This window comes from Poromitra crassiceps (genome assembly GCF_964638095.1).
Source record: "Poromitra crassiceps genome assembly, chromosome: 14".
Classification (NCBI taxonomy): domain Eukaryota; kingdom Metazoa; phylum Chordata; class Actinopteri; order Beryciformes; family Melamphaidae; genus Poromitra; species Poromitra crassiceps.
The window spans coordinates 41,395,512-41,421,601 of record NC_139633.1 but is presented as its reverse complement, the minus strand read 5'-3'; the positions used below and the strand labels follow the sequence as shown (position 1 = coordinate 41,421,601).

Below are 26,090 nucleotides of genomic sequence, written 5' to 3'. Positions count from 1 at the left end.
ACATTGCTGTTATGGCCGATAACCGATATTTACCGATGTCGATATGATCTGTATAAAAACACATTTCTATGATAATAAAATTTTGTACATACTGAAAAACACATGTTAACACTGAATTTGAAAAAGTTATGCATTTCTTTATTTCAAAAACATTTGTAAAAGCCCATAAATCATAGATTTACTGCATTATTTCATCTCAATGTGAAGAATTTGGCTGATACCCATAACCAATATTAACATTGCATCATCTGACCGATACCGATATGTTTAAAAATGACTAACATCGGCCGATACCGATATGATTGCCGATATATCGTGCATCCCTAGTTCTTGAGATAACCCGCTTTTTGTGTTGCCACTGCCAGGAGGTGGCGCTATGCCTATGCGCATGTTCAAAATTGGGCAGTGCACTCTGTCGGGTTCCCGGGTCTCAACATACCGTAAAACCCTTTTTGTGTGTACCAGTAGGTGGCTCTATGACTATGCGGCGCGTGTCAGTGCACTCATCAGGTCCCCCGAAGCGCACTCGCCAAGTTTGACGCCGATCGGCGCAATGGTGTCCGAGTTATGGCCATTTAAATTCCAAAACATGACCATAAAAAAGAATCTCACCAGTTTCATGCCAGACCCCTGAAAAGTGTTTTGTCAAAATTTGAAGAAGATCGGAGCAACGGTGCACTTTGTAACTCCGGACATACACATACACACACACACACACACACACACGCACACATACATGTACACGCACGCACGCATACATACAGTATGGCTGTCCAAATATAGTAGCAGGATATGACCTCTGTCTGTCTCTCTCTCACTGACACACACACACACACACACACACACACCCACACACCCACACCCTCCTTCCTGGCAGTGGAATGACCTGCAGTCATTAACTAATGCAGTGAGGCTGAGTGTGAAACAGACTGTGTGTGTGTGTGTGTGTGTGTGTGTGTGTGTGTGTGTGTGTGTGTGTGTGTGTGTGTGTGTGTGACGCAGCCTGCCCTGCCTCAGTAAACTCTTTGATTTAAAATGCTGTTCTTACAGTCAAATGACACATTTATTTGTTATTTGTTATTTGAAAAGGAAATAAACACAAAATATACAATAATATACATATAATATGTACAGGGCTCATAGTGAAACCACCCACCATACAGTACATTATGTGGAGAATGTATTGTGTACTTTCACATTAGATATAAATAATGTTATACTTAAGCAATATATCACGAGAGCAAGTGTGTTGTGGAGAATATATCTCGCTGATAAGCTGTTATCCCACGAGGCCGCAGGCCGAGTGGGATAACAGCTTATCAGCGAGATATATTCCACAACACCACGCAGCTCGAGTGCTATATTGCTTTTATAAAACGGTTTCCAAGTATAATAATATAATAATAATAATACTATAAGTCCGACTGGCATTTTATTCTGATAGAGTCAGTTGAAACACTACTGTAAGGCGGGACCTCTAGCAAGAAGATAGACGTGCGGGTGATTTGATTGGATCGTTCTGGAGACTGAAGTGACATTGGCCAATCCTGGCGCTTGCTGAGAGCTTTTCCAAAGCCCGACACCAGAGCCGTATGCCGACCAAGTAACGTTACGTCTTATTTAGAAATGCGGGGTTAAGAGTGAGGGCGCGCGAGAGAGGGGTTAAGACATTAGCCCGCGTCTATTCTTGTACAAATCATCATTTTCTGCGAAGTATTAGTAAAGTTATAAGCGAAGATTGATTCACAAGGATCTGAAAGTTGTCTCCGCCATTTTGTTTTTGAGGTACTTTTAGTAAGAGAGTTGCGCCATCATGCGTCCATAATGACGACTAGTGACCCTCCATACAGCAGATCAGGAGAAAGCTGTTTGGCTCAAGCGCAGCGCTGCCTTTTAGTAAGAGAGTTGCCATGGCAACCAATAACCCATGGCCATGGGTTATTGAACTCGGTTACTGGAATTATACAATGGCTGTGAACCAATCAGATTGCTTGATTTGAGAGAGCCGGTTTATAATTGTAGCCATTCTTTTAAATTAACAGAAAACCTTTTTTAACATTTTAAGAGTGAGAAAGAGTCTTAAGGCTGGCTCACACTACAGGATTTTCGGGCCGATTTATGCCCGATTCACCCCTCCCGAGAATCGGAGGAGAAATCTGGCCTGGCAGCTTGCCAAGCTTGGTCGGGCCCGACGTTCGGCACCGATTATCTTGTAGTGTGAGCTGTTTGCAGATCCAATCTTAAGCCTCCCGATCTGCTCAAAGCCTCATCGGGGCCGTCCCGATCATATCAAACATGTTTGATATTTAGGACTGAAAATCTGCGCGAATACATCATTCTGCTGCTGCGCAAGACTCGTTAATTGACGCGGCTCATTTGATGCGCTGCACTGCAGGCATTATAGGCTACCAAATACCAACAGCACAGAACCACGAGTATTTGGGGGAAAATGTCACTCATTTATATCACAATGAATGACCAATGAATAAAAAGTTGTTATATCGTAGTTTTGAGCCCCTGCCAGTCAGAGGCTGTAATCTCCTACCTGTCTATCAGCCAGGCAGTGTGGGGGGAAAAGGCATTGCTGCTGCGGGAAGCAATCCAGTCTATCCAAACTTTTGCCGATCTCATGACATGCAGCAGGGAAATATATTTTGGTAGGCCATGTGTTTGTGTTCTCACTTGTACAGACAATAGAGTCGCGTTGTTTACACGCATGCTAACTACCGTGAGATTAATTTGTTTGGCGAGACGGGCATGAAAATGAGGAAACGAGAGAGAGAGGTGAGGTGGGGGCGGAGCGCTTTGGTCACTGCTGGAACCCCAAAAACGAAACAGGTTCGTATGGCCGGGCATCAAGGTGATTATCCTGCCGATAATCTTAATAATATCCTGTAGTGCGTGGTGCGCCACATTTACAAATCTTGTAGTGTGTGCATGTTTGAGATTCTAGGGAAGATAATCTGGGAAGATTCTCCTGTAGTGCGTGTCACAGCCAGATTTCAAAATCGGCTAAGATTGTCAGAATCCTGTAGTCTGAGCCCAGCTTTAGGTCTCTTTCACATATAAGCTGATGGACTCGGTGTGATTCGTGGGGGTGAAGTTGCAACATTGTTTCACTTTTCATTTGGTCTGGTTCTCTTTCACACAACAATTTGTCACAAACGCACCAAACTCTCTGAACAATGTCACATGGTCCAAACATCACTCATCTATTGGACAGAATAGAGAAGGGAAATCTCTCCTCTCCAGCAGGCTTCTTGCCTGGCTGAGGGCTGACTGAACAACACAAGTGAATCCGCAAAACACAAACCATGGAGTTTACCTGCGATTTTGGGATTTCTGGTTTTACTTTGGTGTTACTATCGAATAAATATTTTACAAGAATGTGCCCAATATGAGCAGCAGATGAGGCAGCAAGCTGTTGAACATTTCATCCCGCAGATGAGACGAGGGATGCAGTACGTACCGACGGAGAAGGCAAGCCCTGTTGAGAGACAATGATGTGTTGTTGCTATGACGACGTACGTCAGCTCAGTGGCCTTGTGGTCTGAGTGTCCGCCCTGAGACTGGGAGGTCGTGAGTTCGATACCCGGCCGAGTCATACCAAAGACTATAAAAATGGGACCCATTTGCCTCCCTGCTTGGCACTCAGCATCAAAGGGTTGGAATTGGGCGGTTAGATCACCGTATGATTCCCGAGCGCGGCGCACGCCACCGCTCACCGCTCCCCCAGGGGATGGGTCAAATGCGGAGAACAAATTTCACACATTGTGTGACAATCAGTGGGACTTTACCTTTACCTTACGTCATGCGGCGCGCAGGTACTGTACAGGTGTGCGCCGCACTGTTTGTTTTGCTCCCTCTCTTCTACCGGCTTCTACTCATGATGCACTGCATGAGTGCATCAGATGCACTGCATGAGTGTATCAGATGCACTGGCGCTCCCGTTTGCTTTCACACAACCAACGAACCGGACCAGCGTTCCCTTGGAAGCGATCCGAGACCCACGTTTTCAAGCGGACCAGAGTTCGCTTGTTTGTTCCGCCCCAGAGTTCGTTTGCGCTTTCACACCATCCCAAACGAAACGCACTATCCGAGGAAACGAACTCTGGCGCGGTTAAAGCGGACTAAACGGCTTATATGTGAAAGCGACCTTAAATGTAGCTCTCTTAGGGAGACTTTCCTTTTCCACCATTTTATGTTCCAATTAGAGAGAAACTTCGAGTGAAATCTGTACTGTAGTCCGATGCTTGAGGAAGCATAAGGAGGAGTCTATTTTTCAAGCCTGCAGCGCACTGAGCGGGCCAGGCATGAAGTCAATACAAGTTGTGAGCGGAGGCAAAGCGGAGCACAGGCTTGGAGCAAAACAGAGTGTGTGTCTGGTGTGAACGGCAAGGCTCCTGCTGGAAGCTTCCGTGAAGCGCTGCTTCAGAGTTTGCTTGTGGTGTGAACCAAGCGTAAATCTGGCACGTCCAGCTACACATATGGCTATATTTCAGCTAAAAGCTAACTTGGTATTTCAGGGCTTGTGGTGACTTGGATTACACCAGGTGAGCAGTATGGAAGCTATCCCTTTGGAATAATCGGATCCTGTCAGTGGTAAAAAATTTAGCTTGTTTAGTGCAGTAGGGGCTTGTGGGAAAAGCGGCTGCCAACTGAAGTGATTTTGGTCAATAGACTCAATACTGCATAAATTTCACAGATTTCTGTTCACATTACTTATATATATATATATATATATATATATATATATTTATAAAATAGGGTTCAGGTTGAAGAATACAGAAATTCACCTTTAATCATTTTCGACACATTTTTAAGGGGGGGGGGGTACAATTCTCTCATTCCAGCTTCTGTGTGAATATTCTCTGGTTTCTTTATTCTTCTACAACAGTAAACAGCTGATTCTCTTTGGGTTGTGAACTGTTGGTCAGGACAAAAGAAGACATTTAAGGACGTCATCTTGGGCTTTGGGGAAAAAGTGATTGACATTTTTCACCATCTTGTGACGTTTTATAGACCAAAACAACGAATCAATTAGTTGAGAAAATAACCGATCCGTCATTCATGAAGATAATCGTTAGTTGCAGCCTGTGTCTCCCTGGCAGCTCTGTGAAGCCTGCATGATTGACACTGAGAGGAGGGGGGCGGGATCTAGCTGCCAAACCCACGCTTGTGATTGGTCGTTCTGAGAGAAATGCGCATTGAGAGAGCGAGGGAAAGGGCAGAGCGAGAGAGAGAAAGACTCGCTGCCATCGCTCCACAACAGTTGACATTCTCACAGGCTCCGTCTGAGGGATGGAGAGACCCCGAGGAGGAGAGACGGAGGAGTGAAGCTGTCTGTTCACCTGAGCCAAGGATTACAAGAAGAACAAAGATAGAGAGAACAAGCCAGGGAGAGAGCAGCCTGGACAAGACGGAGGACAGAGAGATCGACACCGAAAGAGAGAAGAGAGAGAGAGGAGCAGCAGCGATTGTCTCTCCGTGCTGATCGAAGAGCAACAGGAGAGACCAGCCTCTCTCCTTTTTTCTCTGTCTGCTCATCCCTCGCTTCTGTCTGCTCCCTGCCTGCATCAGTAGTCACAGCTTGTTGTGGCTGATCTGACGTCAGTTTTGGACCCCTCTCTCTCTCTCTATTTCTCTCTCTCTCACTCTATTTCTCTCTCTCTCACTCTATTTCTCTCTCTCTCACTCTATTTCTCTCTCTCTCTGAGTCTGTGTGGGTGGACTCATTTGCCTTGTCTGTTTTCAGGCGTGTGTGTGCGTGTGCGTGTGCGTGTGTGTGTGTGTGTGTGTGTGTGTGTGTGTGTGAGTGTGTGTGTGTGTGAGAGAGATAGGTGTTGCTGAACAGCCTCCTCCGTCACACACATTCATCTGTAGTCCTCTCTGCGTCTGTGTGTGTGTGTGTGTGTGTGTGTGTGTGTGTGTGTGCGCGCGCGCGCGCGCGCGTGCGTGCGTGCGTTAGTGCCACAACTAACAATTATTTTCATTGCTGGTTAATCTTTCGATTAGTTTCTCGATTAATAAATTAGATGTTTGGTCTTTAAAATGTCAGAAAATGGTGAGAAATGTTGATCAGTGTTTCCCAAAGCCCACTATGACATCCTCCAATGTCCACAACCCAAAGATATTCAGTTTACTGTCTTAGAGGCATAAGGAAACCAGAAAATATTACTTTTTTTGAAAAAATACTCTAATCGATTATCAGAATAGTTCAATAATCAATCAATAATCGTTGCAGGTCTAATTCACTGTGCAGCCGTCGGTCTGTTTGGGTCGGTGTGTGTAGAGGGGTGTGTGTGTGTGTGTGTGTGAGACAAAGCCTTTGCAGATGAGTTACGCATCAGCGCCCCTGAATGTGAGGGATTAGTCAGCAGCCAGGTGCACAGAGACTCTTCTTCTGCCGTTTTAACTCGCCAAGGACGATGAGCGAACAGGAAGTGGATGTGTTAGTGGCGTTGGTGCAGAGACAGGAAGTGGATGTGTTAGTGGCGTTGGTGCAGAGACAGGAAGTGGATGTGTTAGTGGCGTTGGTGCAGAGACACTGACAGGACGTCTGGCCAAAACACTGCGCCTCAAACTGAGCCAGCTGGCTAACACTGGCACACTGACAGACACGTTGATTAATGGGTGCTGTCCACAGAAATAAACAAACATTAACATAAACAAACCGCTAACTACAGCTGACAGAAATATGATCACGGACGGTCGCGATCGATAATTTCAATATCGATACGGAATGACGCCCTGCTAACATTCATGAAATCACACATTAAACATTCAAGTTAATACTGAGATAAAACACTGATTTTCGACTGAGACTGCCTGATTCGCTCCAGATCTCATTTGATAAGAAATGAGAAATCAGTTTTTGCTCCTATCCCCCTGATTGTGTGAGTGGCAATTGCAGAGGCCTGTAGATACAAAATACGTAAAACATGTTCAATAAAATGCTGTGCATACTTCAAATGTAAATGTTGCAGTTACTTAGAATAACATATTCTGTTGATAGCTTTTTCCTGAGGAGCAAAAATGATATATCTTCTACTACTGCACATGGACTGACTAAAACCATCAGGATAAATGATAATAATACCGCATGATAACCTCTCCCAGTCTGTACTGACTCATAGTCTCTGCAGTGCAGTGCGGTCCGGCGGGGCGGTCTGACTGCTGGCAGAGTTTTGGCCTCAAAACACTGGAGTGATCAAAACACTGGAGTGATCAAAACACTGGACTGGAGCCAAATTAGGATTAGCTCCAGTGTGTTTGATGCATAATTAATGGAGGCTGATCCATAATTCAGGAGGCCTTCTGACTTCTGCTGAGGATCAAAACAAAACAGCTGCCAGGCTGTGAGCGCTCAGTTAGCCTCTGCAGCTAAACAGGCTGTGAGCACTCTTGTTAGCCTCTGCAGCTAACCAGACACCAGGCTGTGAGCTCTCTGTTAGCCTCTGCAGCTAACCAGGCACCAGGCTGTGAGCACTCAGTTAACCTCTGCAGCTAACCAGACACCAGGCTGCTCAGTTAACCTCTGCAGCTAAACAGGCTGTGAGCTCTCTGTTAGCCTCTGCAGCTAACCAGACACCAGGCTGTGAGCTCTCTGTTAGCCTCTGCAGCTAACCAGACACCAGGCTGTGAGCTCTCTGTTAGCCTCTGCAGCTAACCAGACACCAGGCTGTGAGCTCTCTGTTAGCCTCTGCAGCTAACCAGACACCAGGCTGTGAGCTCTCTGTTAGCCTCTGCAGCTAACCAGACACCAGGCTGTGAACGCTCAGTTAGCCTCTGCAGCTAACCAGGCTGTGAGCGTTCAGTTAGCCTCTGCAGCTAACCAGGCTGTGAGTGTTCAGTTAGCCTCTGCAGCTAACCAGACACCAGGCTGTCAGCGCTCAGTTAGCCTCTGCAGCTAACCAGACACCAAGCTGTTAGCGCTTAGTTAGCCTCTGCAGCTAACCAGACACCAGGCTGTCAGCGCTCAGTTAGCCTCTGCAGCTAACCAGACACCAGGCTGTTAGCGCTTAGTTAGCCTCTGCAGCTAACCAGACAGCAGTCAAATCCTGTTCTATTGTTATCGCTGTAGAGTTTAGTTTTAGATTGGAGTTTCCTGAAAGCGTCGCAGTGCTGAGGGTTTGAAACCTTTTGTTTGCATCATTCTCTCTGATCTCATCTGTCACTCTCTCTCATGCTTTTTACTATTTAATGAAACTAAAACCATAAAAAAGCATATATTTTTTGACTGAGTAAAGTTGCTTTCCAAGCCGATTGGACCAACTTCTGCCTGTGAACAGACTTTCTCTCTTGGTTTCTTCTTTCAAGTTCTTCTCTCTCTCGCTCTGGATCTCTCTTTTCTTGACCGCAAAGTCTCATATTAGTTCAGAAGGACGATATTAAATCTGAATTAGACAGCGCCTGGACTAACCCTCCTGACTCCGCCCCTGACCTCCTCCGGACCCCGCCTCCTATCGGCTTGTCAACGATGATTGGCGTCAACAGCATCCACTCGACGGGCCGGAACCGTTCGCGGTCGCTCTGCTCGGTTCGCAGCCAGCGCGAGTCCAGGGACTCGAGGGCCACCGACCCCTTCCGCTATCCCAGAGCGCCGCGCTCACGCTCCCTCAAACCCCTCGCCTTCCCTGATCTGCTGGGGAAGACCCAGGATGGACAGAACCATCCGCAGGCCCGCAGGAAGAAGGTAGAACCCAACAGAACCTACACCTATAGAGAGCCAAAGTCAATGTCACTTCCTGCTTCAACATGCATACCAGAGACCTTTCATCCGCCATTTGTTTTCCCATAGACATTTGCTTATTAACCTAGTTTTACTTAGTCAAACCAAACGATTCAGCTATAGTTAGAAACAGGAGAGACCATAGAACAGTTCACTCAGACCAAAACGTAAAGAGAAAATAGCAGATTTAAAAAATATCTTTTTGCAACGTTTTTGTTTTGTTTTGGTCCGAGTGAAATGTTCTACTGACTGGTCTCTCCTCTCTCTTCTCAGTATTGAAGGCAAGAGACGATGGTCATGTGCTTTTTTGAGAACAGCGCTGCAGCCATGATGTTGCAGTGGAGCAAGCTATTAGCCTTGGGGTACAGGTAGGAAAAGTGACTGGAGGGAAACTAGGACCCAGCACATAGGGAGGTCATGTGGGCGTGTCTTCAGTCATTCATCAGACTCTGCTCTGTAGCATGTAAACAGGAATATGAATGGCATATTCTATAAGCAACTCATGTAAACAGCTTCATTCAAATAATATTCTTATTTAGAATACTAGGACTCGAGCGTGCGTATGCTCTGGACTGAGACACACTAATGACATCACGATTGCTCGAGTGACATCACTGATGACATCACAATTGCTCAAGTGACATCACTGATGACATCACAATCATGACTGAACCACACCGCCGCCAACCACAGACAGACACCACCACTTAAGGTCAATAGTCGGAATATTGCAGTCCATGTAAAAGTCGTCACTGAACTGTCCCATTAACGTTTGGTTTTCAGTTCAATTTGTCTGTTTTTGTCCAAATGTGCTTTGAAATTAATTACTGAGATGAATAATTGCTCAATTTGCCCTGATTAGAACCATAAGTACATGTATGTTTTTCTTCATCAGCGTTTCCCCTAGAAAATCTTTCAGGCCTGGAGGAATTTCGAAACGTAGCCCGACCGCAACGGTGGCGGCTCTCGCAGTGGCGACGCTAAACTTGTAGCAACCCTGTTCACCTCTATGTTCTCAATGCCATCCCAAGTATCGTCATACTATTATGGGATGCGATGCAAACAGTTGTATTATGGGATGTGCGTTTCCCAGGCAACGACACACGTTGGCACGTTTTTGGAACAGTGCTGCACTCTGGCTGGCACAATGCTTGGCATCTTCTATTATTGTAAACACTGTCAACACCACTATTGTTGTATTGTAATAATATCTCATGAAGGTTTATTGAAATTTTGGGGAGAGCAGGAAAAAAAAAAATTGTTGTTGTTTTTTTGCCCCCCCCCCCCTGGCCTGGCGGGGGCGTCGTTGGCCTGGCAGGCCCACCATGCCTGTAGAAGGGTAGGGGAAACACTGTTATCATTTAACTTCCCCTTTCAGTTCTGTTGTTGTCTCTCTGTCATGTGGATTTCTTTCTTTCTCTTGTCTGAGATGAGTCCTGCTCACAGAACCGTGTGATGTGATCCATTCATCCATTTGTTGATCGCTCACTTTTTCACGCCTCAGACACACGCACACACACACACACACACACACACACACACACACACACACACACACACACACACACACACACTGTCTGACCCTGTGTTGTCTCTTGCAGGCTCTGTACAGCTCCATCAAGAATGAGAAGCTGCAGTGGACCATGTGAGTTCCTGTACACACACACACACACACACACACACACACAGGGCCATATGGACCAAAAATCAAATATGATATGTTTTGACCAAATACCTATTGATCATGTATTGATATTGTGACAGTACATGTATTGTAGGAATGATTATTGGTGCTTTCACTAAATATTGACACGATGGGATTTTTGATAAAGAATCATCAGTAATGTGGATATAATGACTAAGCGGGTAAAGGCAAATAATAAAACAGCTAGAACAGCCTGGTAAGTTCAGAAAATGAAATACATTTACTGTAATGCAGCCTTTAAAACCAGGAAAATACAACACTTATGCCGTATGACCATATTACCATATCCAACACCTAACACCATCTCTCATCTCATCACCATATTATTATCCAACATCAAAAGACCATAGACTTGCTTGCATTTTACTATCGTTTGTCATGTAATGTGTAATGTGTGGGACCCCAGGAAGACTAGTGGTAGTGTTGGTGGCAGCTAATGGGGATCCTTTTAATAAACTAAACTAAACTAAAATATCTACCGTAAATTCCGGACTATAAGCCGCGGCTTTTTTCCCGTTTTTTGGCCCCTGCGGCTTATATAACGGTGCGTCTTATCTATGGATTTTTTCAGAAAAAAAAAAAAAAATACAAATAAAATCTCTCTTTTTTAGCACTCTTTCTAACTATAAATCCACTTCTGTTTTAATTTCCTCTCTTGCCCTCTTTTCACCACACCGCGGACACTGTGTGCACTGTAAAAATAAACAACGGTGGTGTTGTGTTATGTTGTTTTGTTGAAATGTTACGGTAATACGGTAAATGGGAGCTTCCTCAAACAGCCATCTCTTTCCCGACAATCCCCTCTGTGCGTGACCACTTACATATGGTAATTACGGTAAGCAAACGGCCACTCGGCCATCAACTCCCTCCCCCGACTACCAGGAGAAAATCACAAACTTCGGCGAATTCACACAAAGGAAGATCAAGGAATATTCACAACAAGACGAGCAGTAGAAGCAACACTCTCACTTACCATGGGGAAGGTACGCAGAAATTCACACGACGCAGCTTTCAAGTTGAAAGCAGTCAATCTCGCATTAAAAGAGGGAAACAGAGCAGCCGCGCGTAACCTGGGCATCGATGAGTCAATGGTGAGGCGTTGGACGGTGCAGCAGGAGGAACTGTCTCAGCACGGAATATTATAGGAGTGTGAAAACATCCACAATCACCAACGGGTTCCAAAACGCTGGACTGCTGCGGGATGAAGAGGATGACGCCGCCACAGCTGGCGCTGAGGGCCGTCAGAGGCTTCAGAGGCTGTTCGATGCCGACAGTGATGAAGAGGAGTTCGTTGGTTTTGAGTGACAATGAAGGAGAGAGGAGAGTGGTTGACGAAGCCACCCTGAACCTGTTCGTTTCCGACACTGAAGATGAGGACTTTGGTGGTTTCAGTACGCAGGAAGAAGAGGAAGACGAGGATTAGTGACTTGACTTCTCTGGTTACAGGTTTGCTGCACATATAGCCTATTGTTGTGTGATTTTGTCTGGGGATTAGTGACCTGACTTTTGTTTTGTTTTGTTGAAATGTTAATAAATGGGAGCTTCCCCAAACAGCCATCTCTTTCCCGACATTCCTCTCTGTGCACGAACCCTTTCATATGGTAATTAAACATCAAAACACCCGCGGCTTATAGACCGGTGCGGCTTATAGAAGAAAAAAATAGTCAATTTTGGTCCCGCGGCTTATAGACCGGTGCGTCTTATAGTCCGGAATTTACGGTAATCTCATATCACCATGTTCCCATATCCCACATCTAAGACTCTAGTTGGATATCACCATATCCAATAGGGCTGGCATGGATCACGGATAATCCGTGACCCGTACGGATCAGCCACCACGGTTCGGAACGCGGTTCGGAACGTCAATGGTCCGCGGATCCCCCCCCCCCCCCCCCCTTTCGTTTCAATTAACGTTTAACGTTAGTGTATGAGAACGCCTGCAGTGCAGCCAGACACAGACAGGCATCATGGCAAGCACAAGTGAGCTTCCTCATCCCTTGTCGTCGCTGTAAAGTCTCTCTGAAGGCTGTGGCTAGTGGCTACTAAAGACAACAAACTTATTTCAACACCTCTGAAAAAGCACAGGAATGCGAGCAGCGTGTTGCGGGCTGCACAAGATAACGAGAGCACAACACACACACACACACACACACACACGTTTCACGAGCACGTATCACCGCCGGACGGTGAAATGTTGCCTTGGACACATAACAACAAAACAACACGTGGGGCCACCGAGTAGCTTAACGTAGCATCAACGTTATGTTTCCAGACTCACCCGGTCTGGTCTGTACCCCTGTCAAGTGACTACGTTAGCACGCAACAGCCAGGAAGTTAGGCGCAGTGCCACCTAAAACAGGAAGTTGGGTTGTTCTGCCTTCAGAGTAAAAGCATAAATTGTGTCATGAGAAAAAAATATGTTTTGAGCTGTGCAGGGCAACAAATGGTTAGAGAAGTATAATAGTATTAAAAAAATCAAAAAACATCTAAGACTATCTAGTCTGACATCACCATATCCCACATCTAAGACTCTATCTAGTCTGACATCACCATATCCCACATCTAAGACTCTATCTAGTCTGATATCACCATATCCCACATCTAAGACTCTATCTAGTCTGATATCACCATATCCCACATCTAAGACTCTATCTAGTCTGATATCACCATATCCCACATCTAAGACTATCTAGTCTGATATCACCATATCCAACATCTAAGACTCTAGTCTGATATCACCATATCCAACATCTAAGACTCTAGTCTGATATCACCATATCCCACATCTAAGACTCTATCTAGTCTGATATCACCATATCCCACATCTAAGACTCTATCTAGTCTGATATCACCATATCCCACATCTAAGACTCTATCTAGTCTGATATCACCATATCCCACATCTAAGACTCTAGTCTGACATCACCATATCCAACATCTAAAACTCTATCTAGTCTGTTATCACCATATCCAACATCTAAGACCATATCTAGTCTCTTATCACAATATAATTTCCAACATCTAAGACCATCTAGTCTCATACCACAATATCAATACATTTTCTTTTATTTTATTGTGTCTGAGCCTGTTCGTCTGTCCTCCTTTTCGTGTATTGTAAAAATATATATATTATATAGATATATATTGGGGGGAAAACAATATCAATATCATATGCATATATTACCAGCCCTATTTCATTGGTTTCCCTTTATTACTGGATCTAACTGTAATGTTGAAAAATCTACAAGTTTGTCTGTGCGTGTGTGTGTGTGTGTGTGTGTGTGTGTGTGTGTGTGTGTGTGTGTGTGTGTGTGTGTGTGTGTGTGTGTGTGTGTGACTGTGTGGGTGTCTCCAGTTTGTGTGTGTGTGTTTGTCTCTTTGTGTGTTTATGTGTGTGACTACAAATGTGTGCCTGTGTGTGTGTGTTTCTAGACATGTGTGCGTGCAGTGTGTATATAGTGTGTGTGTGTGTTTGTGTCCGTGCGCCTCCGCACTGCCCTGACACCCTAATTTAAAACCTCTGTTGCCATGGTTACATTCCCAGCTCTCCTCACTGTAATTACAGGTCACCATCCCAACGCCCATACACACACACACACACACACACACACACACACACACACACACACGTCTTGTATGCAAATGTAAGCTTCCTCATCTCAGCCTGTTTCTCTCTCTCCTCTCTTTCTGTCGTTCTCGGAATTGATGAACTGAGATCATGTAAATGAAAGATGATACTGGGACAATGATAATAATACGAGATGATAATGAGACCATGGTAATATAATGAGATGATAATGAGATAATCATAATAATATAATGAAATGATAATGAGACAATTATAATAGCATGATATGATAATGAGACAATTATAATAATATAATGAAATGATAATGATACAATGATAATATCATGAGGTGATAATGAGACAATAATATCATGAGATGATAATGAGACCATGGTAATATAATGAAATGATAATGAGACACTCATAATAATATAATGAGATGATGACGAGACAATGATAATAATATAAGATGATAACGAGACAATGATAATAATATAATGAGATGATGATGAGACAATGATAATAATATCACATGATAACGAGACAATGATAATAATATAATGAGATGATAATGAGACAATGATAATAATATAAGATGATAATGAGACAATGATAATAATATAAGATGATAATGAGACAATGATAATAATATAATCAGATGATAATGAGACAATGATAATAATATAATCAGATGATAATGAGACAATGATAATAATATAATCAGATGATAATGAGACAATGATAATAATATAATCAGATGATAATGAGACAATGATAATAATATAATCAGATGATAATGAGACAATGATAATAATATAATCAGATGATAATAAGACAATGACAATATGACATGATAATGGGACAGTGATAATAATAATAATAATGAGATAATGTGAAGATAATTAGGTGGTGATGATCTTTGTTGTGTTGTATCTCCACTGCTGAATGAACCTAGCCTATCAGACTGAATTGTCAACTGTTTAGACTCCGTTTCCATCTTCTAGTCTGAGATTGCCCTCTGTTTAAGCCATTTCTATGAGGAGATTCCACCAGGGCAATTGCATTTTCCCTAACCAATCACAAGAGACCAACATATCGGCATGAATCTAACGATAACTAATCCAGTGGGGAGCAGCGTCTATCTCGTCTATGCCGACCGGGTCTGTGTACGTCCGTTTTTTTGTTTGTGTTTGTTTAATTTTGAAAATATTAAATAACCCTGGTATTGCCTCGTTTCCCATTTCATACTAAAAAACGAACTGCTTGAACGTACACGGACCCCGGTCGCCATTGTAATTACTCCTCGGCGCACTTGACAAACACTTGACAGCGGCATTAGTTCCCCCCTGTGCTGATTGGCTAATAGTTTGTTCAACCGAGGAAATAGCTGTAGCATATCACGATGCCAGACCAGAAGCAGCCAAAACTCAACTCAGTCGAGTGGGCGGACTCAAAGGTCTGGACCCAGGCAAGAATGAACCACAATTAATTAATTAATTATTAAGAATACATTTGTATTAAAGATATTAATACATTCAGTTTCCCATTGGCTCTGACAGAAACCAGGCTGTATCTATGATTTTTCCAAACCAGTTTAGATGAAGCCACGCCCACTTCCATATGATGAAATCCTCAGATTTCAAACTGGAAAAACATGCGGCTCTGGAAACTCCCGAAACGCAAACTTTTAAACGAACCGTTGTCGATGTAAAATGAAGACAGATTCAGCAACTGTATGGCTGATTTCTCTCCTCCAAGGTTTTCCTAATATTCCTAATATAAGAGAAAGTTTCCAAATGCGCCGCCATGTTTTTCCAGCTTGAAATCGGCTTGAATAGGCTTTGGTCATACGTGGTTTGTGACAGTGGCGGTGAGGTGATTGGGTTGTGTCCTTCCTCCCTAAGCGACGAGGAGGAGTTGCAGAGGTCGATGTCGGAGCTGGCGGACGTGCGGACAGACTCCGCCTCCCACACCATGAAACGGCTGGGGAGTGGAGGAAACCCTCTGGTGGGCGTAGCCCACCAGGCCGACGGCGAGCTCTACAAGAACGGCTTCCTGGTCCGCAAAGTCCACGCCGACCCGGACGGCAAGAGGAGTAGGTGCTCTCTGATGTCCTTCTGATGTACTTTGTCCGCTTCTTCTACCTCCAGTTACAGCATGGCCAGCCCTACAAACACACATGTTGCTGAGTGAGTGAGTGAGTGAGTGAGTGAGTGAGTGAGTGAGTGAGCTGTCACTTTTTCTTCGAAATTCCAAAGTTACTTCGAACATCGGAAAAAAATAACATTTGAGCTGTTAATTACCTGTTGAAATAAATAAGAAATGCATGGTATTTAACACATTCACTGCCAACAGTTTTTTTTTTACTGTAGGTAGCTTCTGCCAAGGTTTTTTTTGAGGATTCTGGCTCATCTTTCAAGAGCCGAGGATTATTTTCTGCTAGGAATTTGTGAACACAAAATATCTCAAAAGAACTAATAGAATGTGTGCTTTCTCTGTCTAAAAGAGTTAGTTTGTAGAGTTAGTAGTTATGTAGGCATTAGCAGTTGAATACAGCATGGTTTCAGCGTCTGAAAAGGAAAGTTGAGATAAATGCCTTTTTGTGAAATTCGATAGAACAGTCACTTTAACCATTTATTTTTGGCATCAGTAACACATCAGACATCTAAACAATTCTGAACAGTAATTTCCTCCATAACACCACCCCCACCCCCCTCTCCTTCAAACTCCTCCCTCCGTGTGTGTTCTCCTCCTCCCTCCATGGCTCTGCAGCGGGCGTGTCACAAGCGAGTTTCTGCTGTCTGTGCTGCCTGGCTGCTGGCGGCCGCTCTTTGGGCGAGTCTGGATGGGGCTCGTTCGTTTTCGGTTGTGAGCTCAGCTGGAATGAAGCTGCTTGCGATTCTGGGCTTTCTGCTGGTGTTTCAAAGTGTGTTCCACCTGTAATCTATTATGCAAATTTGCAATCCCCCACCGCCAGCTCCCAGCGCGAAAGCGAAAGCGTTTTCGCCAATCCATTTTCATGAGAATGGCTTCCTCACGCTGCTGTCTTTGCTTGGCTTTCTCTCGTCTGGAGAGCACTGTCGCCACTTAGTGGGTTGGTAAAATAGGTTAAACACATTCAATAGCTCCCATATTTTTATAGGAGACGTAAAAGGGTTTGATCCACGTCCCACCGTCAAATTTTTTATTTTATTTTTTTGACGAGTTGACTCGTCATTGGCAGTCAACCGTTGGTTTCTGTTTGATGAGTTGACTCGTCAACGGCAGTGAACGTGTTAACATTGACTGTATATACAGAGAGTTCCCCAAACTTTTGAGTAGCCAGTCAGATTGAAAAAGTAGCCGGCTCATGTTCGCAGCGTTTGTTCCAGTTAATTTTCCCAATTAATAAACAAACCTCAAATATGTATCCATGAGTGTGACAATTGAACTAATACAAATAAACATTATTATAAAGGCCCAATGCTCAATTTAATTATAAATAAAACAATATCCATATTGCAAAACACAAACAGGTAATGTATATTTTTAAGAACATAGAAAATACTAATAACTATGTTTCCCACAGGATTTGGAGAGATTGTGGTGGGTGGACCTTGCTTGGACCCTCTTGGGGGGTTCGGGGGGCCATGCCCCCTGTAAGAAAAATGTGTACATTTTAAACTAAAATGCATGAATCTGGTTCACTTTGGGAACCAATGTAAGAGGCTAGATCAGGGGTGGGCAATTATTTTTCATGGGGGGCCACATGAGAAACCCAGCTTGTTGCTGGGGGCCGAACAAATATTGTCATGCCGTAACCCAGGAACTTTGATGATAGAGGACACAAAAAAATGGCCTCGCTACCAGAGGGCCAGATTTTGCTGAGCGTTGGGGGCCAAACGCCGCCGGCGCGGAAAAAGTTTGGGCATTTGAAGTCAGGTTTAGAGGAATAACTCATTTTAAATTAACAGTTGTGATGTCATTATTCAGTCTTAAATACCAATATTTGATCCTTTTCTCACTCACTCCTATGTCACCACTTGCTCTCCCTGCAGGGCTTGAAATTAGCTTTTTTGGCCAGCTGCCAATATGGCTGCTAGAAGTTACCAGCCAATTAGAATTTCCACTAGCCAAAATGTTTTTCTTGAAATAAACCAGAATATGAGTGGGTTAATTTAAGCATAAGTATCAGTAAGTGGCCCGGGATTCTCAAAGCCTGTGTTGAGGGTCACAAAAGAACAAAAATGCACTCTTGAAGCTAAATAAATCCAAAACCAACAAGTTAATTATTTAGTTTTACTTAATTGTAGAACAGTCATTTCTTACACATGAGATTACTTTTAGCCTTTTAGTCATAAAGATTATTGAAAGATATTCCATATTCCAGACTGAAATGTTATAACAGAAGTGGAGTATTGGCCAGAATGACATGAACATTTGGACGCTTATTCAGCGGGTATCTTTTATGTTGCCTTCAGTTGCACTGTAAAAAAATATATATATATATATGTTTTTTTTTTGTTTTTTTTACAGTGTATAAAGTAACCGGTAGGCCACAGGCCAGTAGGCGGAGAAATAGCCGGCTGCCGGGGCTTGGGCAACTCCCTGTATATATTATGTGGACGAACTGAGCCCATTGGTTTTTGATACCACAAACTGAAGCCTCGAATCTCCTGCTTCCTGGTAATGTTTGATTGGATGAATGGATTTTCCTGGAGCATTGTGGGAAATCCTGGTACTGCAAATGCAGTCTCGCGAGCCCAGCCGACCATCTGCCTGGCTTGTGTTCTTTTAATACATCCATGGTGCCAGCCTCCAGCCTGTTAGCTGCTGCTAAGCCTCCACAAAGTACATCTGATTTCAAAATCGTTATTTTGATAAACTGACCTCATAACGGGGATCTATACAGTTACGTGTCTACTAACATTATTAAAACATCATAAAGATAACGCTGTTTCTGATAGTTTGCTAAATTACTACTTGCTAGTCTGCTAGCGAGCTATCTGGCGAGCTGCTTTTTCTGCTTACGGTATTCAATTTTTTTTTTATATATTTTGATTGCAAACCAAGGTACAGTTGTACATTGGTAAATAGTCAAACAATCCAAATTTAAAAATTTTATTTACAAGAACAATAACGATAGTTATGCAACTTAGAATGTACAATTTTCTTTTCTCCCCCTTTTTTTAACACCAACACACAAAAACGAACAAACTCAGACAGAAAAAACAACACCACCACATACACACATACACACACACACACACACACACACACACACACACACACACACACACACACACACATTCCAATATTACAGCATAGTGTATGTATGTATGTATATATATACACACACACACACACATATATATATATACACACATAGTGCGTGGGATCCTGCACAAGGGGGGGGGGGGGGGGTCTATGGGAGACCAGCCGGGCGAATAACCCATCGCCCCTGACCTCGTCGAGGTAGGCCCCAAACAACACAACTAGACATCTCCCAAGTGAGTTGGTCCTCAGGAATCTGAGTCTCTCCATCCGTATAATAGAGAGCATGTCCTTCAGCCACAGCTGAAAAGAGGGTGGACAGGGGTACTTCCACTCCTGCAGGATGAGTTTCTTGGCAACGATTGTCCCCTGTGTCAGAGACTGTTGCACAGCCGTGGTGAAGCCCAAATAAAAGAGAACTCCGAGCAGCCGAAGATGGCGAGTTCTGCCTCTGCGTTAAACAAGCGCAGCTTATTCCTACTAGTTCAGAGAAGCGGTACCATTTGAAGCAGTTGGAGGAGGAGCAGAAGTTGGTTGTGTTGTGAAAATGTTAAGAGAAAGAAGAACACATTCTTTACTGTTTTCAACTCAGTGTGAGTAACGTTACAAGTCTTCAACTGTGAATTCAACTCGTCGCTCCATTACATAGGCTGCTGCTGTGTTTCTATCTCTCCTTAACGTAACGTTAGGTTCCAAAACAGCCCATCCCACACCAATCTGACGTTATTCCACCTGTTTTCTGCCATTATTTTTTAGGCATTTTTGCCTTTATTTGATAGGACAGTATATAGACAGGAAAGCAGGGAGAGAGAGAGAGAGGAGGACATGCAGCAAATGATCGCAGGTCAGATTCGAACCTGGGTCGCTGTGGGAAGGAGCAAGAGCCACCGGGACACCCATCAATTATAAATGAATCGTCTGCGGAAGGCGGGGATTCAGACACAGCCAATTGTTTCTGTAGGAAGGTCTGACCAAGCAGGAAGTACCGCTACCGGGAATTGGTCTCCGCGGTGGTAGGCGAGTGCCTTCACCTCTACACTACCCAGACGCCCCACTGTAAAGTATTGTGAGTTATTTGTGCTACATCAGTGTTTCTCAAACCACTGGTGGTCCGCGGGCGCCCCCCAGTGCTCCGCGAATAGATTTATATTTTTTTCCTTTTTTTTACCTCCCACTATCCAATCAGAGAAATGTTTACATTTCTGGGAAACTCAAGGTCAGATCACGATGCCTGTGAAGGACTATGTATTTTTTCACCCCGAATCCAACGCCACCACACCACCCCTGACTCTCTACGACTTACGGTTGCGGAGATACGTCCCCTCTGCCTGCAGGACTACAGGAGAGAGACAGAGTACAGCGGGTGGTTGGGAGTTCCAAGTTACTGACCAAACACTCTATTTCAGTGATTGCTGTCAGAATATAGAGCCATTTAACACTTATTTGAACACAAAAACATAACTGAATGCAACTTTAAGATGGCAACAGATAGCCTATTTGACTTTGGCAACATTGTGCATTTATTGAACTTGAAAAAACTTTCTTTGAACTTTGAATATATTTGAACTGAACAGGAGAAATAAATGTAAAAAGAAAAAAGGTAAATGGACTTACTAAAATAAATTACATACTGTATATATTTTTTATATCGGTTATCTTGTTTTCATAATTGTGGGAAGCCAAAAATGTGATTAATTGTACTGCTATTTGTCATTTAATTAGCCTGTAATTTGTAATTTACAGTTGAAGTAGTAGGCCTATTGTTTTTGGGGATGTTTTAGGAGTTAGGTGGTCCCCGAGTTTTTTTCATTGGTTTAAGTGGTCCTTGGTCTGAAAAAGTTTGAGAAACACTGTGCTACATCCATACATTATTACAGACATTAGTAATAGTGAAGCTGATCAACAGTACATGCAGTTTTGTATTCAGACTCATTCTTCCGGCTGTAAAGTGATAGCCTTGTTGTGATGTGTATCATGTAAAGTGATAGCCTTGTTGTGATGTGTATCCTGCCTTGTTTTCCCGCAGCTCCACGGGGTAAGAGAGGATGGAAGTCTTTTTACGCCATGCTGAAGGGCCTGGTGCTCTACCTGCAGAAGGTAAAGACAAGACACACACTTCTCTACTATAGTGACCTTAATCAAGGTGGCCGACATCATACCAGGCTCACAGAAACTTGGATACATTTAATTGATGATATTAAAATCTTGGTTGATCATCTGTGAGACGAGGATGAGTTTTGTGTCTGCTATACGTTCTGTACGTGTCTATACGTGTGCTATACGTTCTGTACGTGTCTATACGTGTCTGCTATAGGGGTTCCACAGACTAGTGGATTAGTTGACTGTCAAAAGCACGAGTCGACATCGTTCATCTGTGCTTTGTGGATTTGTTTGAACAATCATTTTCTACATTATATTAAACTAGGCATCTCGCACGCTCGATTCCTAGGCTCGGCCGCTTGCATCCGCAGCTCAGCCACTGCGCCCAGGGGTGGAAGCCGTCGTCTGGTTCCTCCCTACTTATACTTCCATCACTTATATAGCCTCAGACTGAAATTAATCTGCCCTAATTTAAAAATCCGGCTCCGTCAGGTCACCCGCACGGGTGCTCTTTACACCCCCTGAAAGTTTCAGCCAGATCGCACGTAAAACGGCATAGCTGTGGCCGAACAAAATTCTTGAAACAAACAGACAGAGTCCACATTGCCAAATTTATATAGATAGATAGATAGATAGATAGATAGAGAGACAGATAGATAGATAGATAGAGATAATTTAAGGTATTTAGAGAGGAAAGACTCCTGTCTATGTTGTGGCAGTCAAACAGTCGCTATCTCCAGCTCAGACAAGTCACTGGGGTTTACTGTAGTGGCTCATTTGTAAACAGCCTCTCGGAGCCAATCGGGACTCTGCTATTTTACATACCCCCAGGTTGGTCCCGCCTATTCTGTTAACCTTTTACTGGCTGTTTTTGAGACATTTTTGACGAGAATAGGTAATTTTTATTGGGTGAAAACAAATATGATTTACTCATTAGCTAGTGTGCTAATCAGATGTGTTAAGGAGGAGTCCAGGACCAGATCTACTTGTGTGTTTTTAACAGTTTTGCCCAAGTGGAATCAAACCGACACCCCGAACCACTTCACACACTCACTTTGCTTCACATGTGTTTTCTTCTCTCGCAGCATCTTATAAAGTTTTATAGAGTGATCTTATAAAGTTTTATAGAGTGATCTTATAAAGTTTTATAGAGTGATCTTATAAAGTTTGATGAAGTTATCTTATAAAGTGTGATGCTGAACTAGTTTGATGCTGAACTCTCCTCTCTGACTGGCAGCTATTTCTAACCCTGTGAGCCCCAGATCAGTTCACACATCCATCCCACATGTGGGTCAGATACTGCATGATCTGGTTCCAATTAGAAACCAGACTTTTGTCATTGAGTCTTTTATGAGGCTGGCAGAGAAACGGGCTCCTCCTCAGCTCAGCATGCCACATGCTTCAGCCGTGCAGCCTTCAGCACATTGTTATTTCGTTGATTACCATGGATAATTCAGGACCAAAAAACACACACGCTTCTGAATCTAATCTGATACAAGGGTCTAGAGTTATAGAGGCCATTTACACCTGGCATTAACATGCGTTTTCTGCCATCAGATTGCAATCAGATTGTATTTTATCACTTCAGCCTGATTCCATTTACACCTGGCACTAACATGCGTTTTGGGTGAACAGATTGCAATCCGATTGCTCTCCAGCTCGAACGTCATCACGCGCGCGCCCCCTGAACGTGTGCATGCATGTTTCATATGTGCACAGGGAAATAGAGGTTATTGTTAAGCTCAAATGCACAGTGAACGTCCCCTTCACCTGGACAAAACGATGGCCGATCACGCAGCACTGCATCTATTTCTTTATAAAAAGGACACGTTGCTCTGCCCCTGCCACTTTTCTTGTTCTTGTCCTTGGCCTGTCTGTAAGCCAGTTTCACGTGTTTAATTTTTCGCTGACGGTAGCTGTGTTTCCATTACCCTCAGAAATGCGCAAAATCTAAATATCGCAATTTGCACGTCATGTGACACATCTTCTTGTTAGCAGAGTGGGTTAATGCAGCAGTTCTCGCATGCACTCCCAGAGCAGCAGCAAGACGGAGGAAATAAATATACACGAGGAACAGTTTCTCTGTGGTTCTTCTCCCATGGAGCTGTTTATTGACACTGGGTCCGAGACACACACACATAGGCTACATACGTTTTCCGTGCATGTCATTGGCTGTAACCACCTGTGTTGCGTTCAGGTAACATCCTAAATTACAATGTTATACAATTGAGAGCATAATTTCTCTTTTATATCAACACTTCTCCTTTGGAAAAGGAGCGGAAAATGAAAGGAAAATGAGGGAGAAAGGGTTCGATAAGCCATGGCAAAACCTCCGCAGCAAAACTTTGAAGCAACGCTACCTAGCAGAAAGAGAGTGTTGTGCAAAAGCGGAGCGGGGGGGAGATAGAGAATTTTTAGCAGGTCCATGCCTGTGTGTGTGTGTGCGCATTTGGCACAGCGCGACAGCGGCGAGATGAGGGCACACACCGGTGCGGTGTATTTCCGTATGGTAGTTGCTGAATGCGTTTTGAGAGGACGCATTGCATTTACACTTGTGTTAAATGTTGTCATAATGCGTCCCTGACCACCTCCGGAGGTGGTTTGGCCGATCAGATTGCAATCCTTCTTCAATGCGTTTTGGGGGTGTTTACACCTGTACTTTCAAGTGATAAAATACAATCTGATTGCAATCTGATAAAAAAAAAAAACGCATGTTAACACATTGAGTGCCACAGCGCTTCAGTAAAATTGTCTGGAGCCTGTGCCAGATTCACTTCCATTCAGTTGAAAACAGCTATAGAATTTTTTCTATTAGGGCTATATTGACAGGGCTGGACTCTAATGAAACATTGGACACTCCTGCTTCTTCCAAAGAAGAAATTTTGTTTCTAGACAGTTCCATTATGAAATGACAGCCTCTGAAAGAAGAGCACTTTCAAGGGTTTTCTGCTGTTTTTTTTTTACTTTTCAAGATATAGTCACTTTTATGAATACTTTTTGCACTCTAATTTCGAGCACATTCACTGACTCTGGCTGGTGTTTTCTGATGTGGTGGCGTGGTGTGGTTCTGTGCAGCCTGCGTGCCCCCCCCCCCCCTCTCCCCCCCCCCCCCCCCCCCCCCTCCACCTCTGAGCTGCGGGCTCCTCCCCACACGCACACAGTCTGTTTTCTCAGACTCCCGTTTTTGCCCGGATCCCAGCGCAACAAGGAAATGCCAAACGCGACTGAACGAAAAGGTTTGGCCGTTCGGCTTCGGGTGCTGGCTTTCTGGCAGGGAATCGTGTGGAGAAACTATATGCAGACAGATAGATAGAAGCAGAAGAGCTCAGTTGTGGGTGCGGATGCAGCCAACTGTCCGCTGCAGACAGAGCAATCTATACGGCTCTGGCTGCAGCATGCATCGGTTTCCCCTTTGATCACGTCTTTCCCTGCTTTCTCCTGCACAAAGTAAAGGATCTGAGGTGGGTGGCGCAGCTCCCGTGTAGATGTTTAAGGTGGCGCCGTGTGATCCCTTGAAGGGATTCATGCTCACTGGCTGGGTAGTGGGTACGACCTTAAACAGCAGAATTATGGAATAATATGAATTATGATTTTAGGACGTGCACAGACGTCCTTGGCACTCCTCGTTACTTTTTTTTAGGACGTGCACAGACGTCCTTGGCACTTAATGTGTTAATGACAGGTGTAAATGGCCTCATAGAGACACTGCAAAGTGCATCATCATTCAGAAACCACGCCCAAAACGGGGGGGAAACAAACTCCCCCCCTAACACAATCTTGGCGCTCTCCTATGTCACGTGCATGGTCGCGTGTTGCACACAAATATCATATATACTGATAGCCTACTCTGTGCTGCTTTTAATCTCTCTCAACCATGCTCCCAACACAACACATTTACTTGGAGAAATGGCTAAAAATGAACAGTTGCAAATCAAAGTTTAGCCTACCACATGGCTCAGTGGCTGGAAAGCGTCCATGTTTGGAGAGAAGCCGTGCGGAGGTCGCGCTGCGAGAAAAATCTTCAGGTACGTGGTGGGCGGGGCCTACGGAGGTCACGCCCAACACATTAACGTCATTTGACGCTTGCGCCCCTCGCTCCTCCCCCGCGCCCTTCGCAGCACGGCGAGTATAAAACAAGCTTTAGTCCCGCCCGTGTTCCTTGGCGCTGATTGGCTAATCCTTAGTCCCCCCCCGTTGCATGTCACGATGCCTGTCCAGAAGCAGCCAAAACTCAACTCAGTGGAGTTTGGGCGGATTTGAAGGTCAGGACACTTCAGGAGATTTTGTCTCTCGGACCCAAATCTGAGAATATTTGTACTTTGATATGTGATTTTGTAAAGAACAGATGACTGTATTGTAGTTAAACGATTAATCAATTATAAAAAAATAGTCTGCGATTAATTTTCTGTAAATCAACTCATCGTTGCAACTCTAATCACATGGCTCCATGGTAACAGGGTTTGGGTCACATGGTTCCAGATCCGTGTACGGGTCACGTGACTGGTGTGCTGTGCTGTGATTGGCTGGCAGGGGGAGTACCGTGCGGAGCGGGAGCTGAGCGATGAGGACCTGAAGAACGCCGTGTCGATTCACCATGCGCTCGCCATGAGAGCCAACGACTACAGCAAGAGACCACACGTGTTCTACCTCCGCACCGCTGACTGGAGAGTCTTTCTCTTCCAGGCCCCGTAAGTTTCTCTTCCAGGCCCCGTAAGTTTCTCTTCCAGGCCCCG

General features: G+C 44.1%; 1 protein-coding gene across 1 annotated transcript in view; it reads left to right on the top strand.

Moving 5' to 3' along the window:
* The window catches only part of psda (pleckstrin and Sec7 domain containing a), a gene marked incomplete at its 3' end in the record, with an annotated part of 49,516 nt that overhangs the window by 20,087 nt on the left and 3,339 nt on the right, over positions 1-26,090 (top strand). Inside the window, exons 5-8 of the mRNA XM_083650791.1 lie at positions 10,333-10,376; positions 15,909-16,099; positions 21,284-21,354; positions 25,888-26,045. Of these exons, the coding sequence (XP_083506917.1) occupies positions 10,333-10,376; positions 15,909-16,099; positions 21,284-21,354; positions 25,888-26,045 (464 nt within the window). The remainder of the gene's footprint in view (positions 1-10,332; positions 10,377-15,908; positions 16,100-21,283; positions 21,355-25,887; positions 26,046-26,090) is intronic.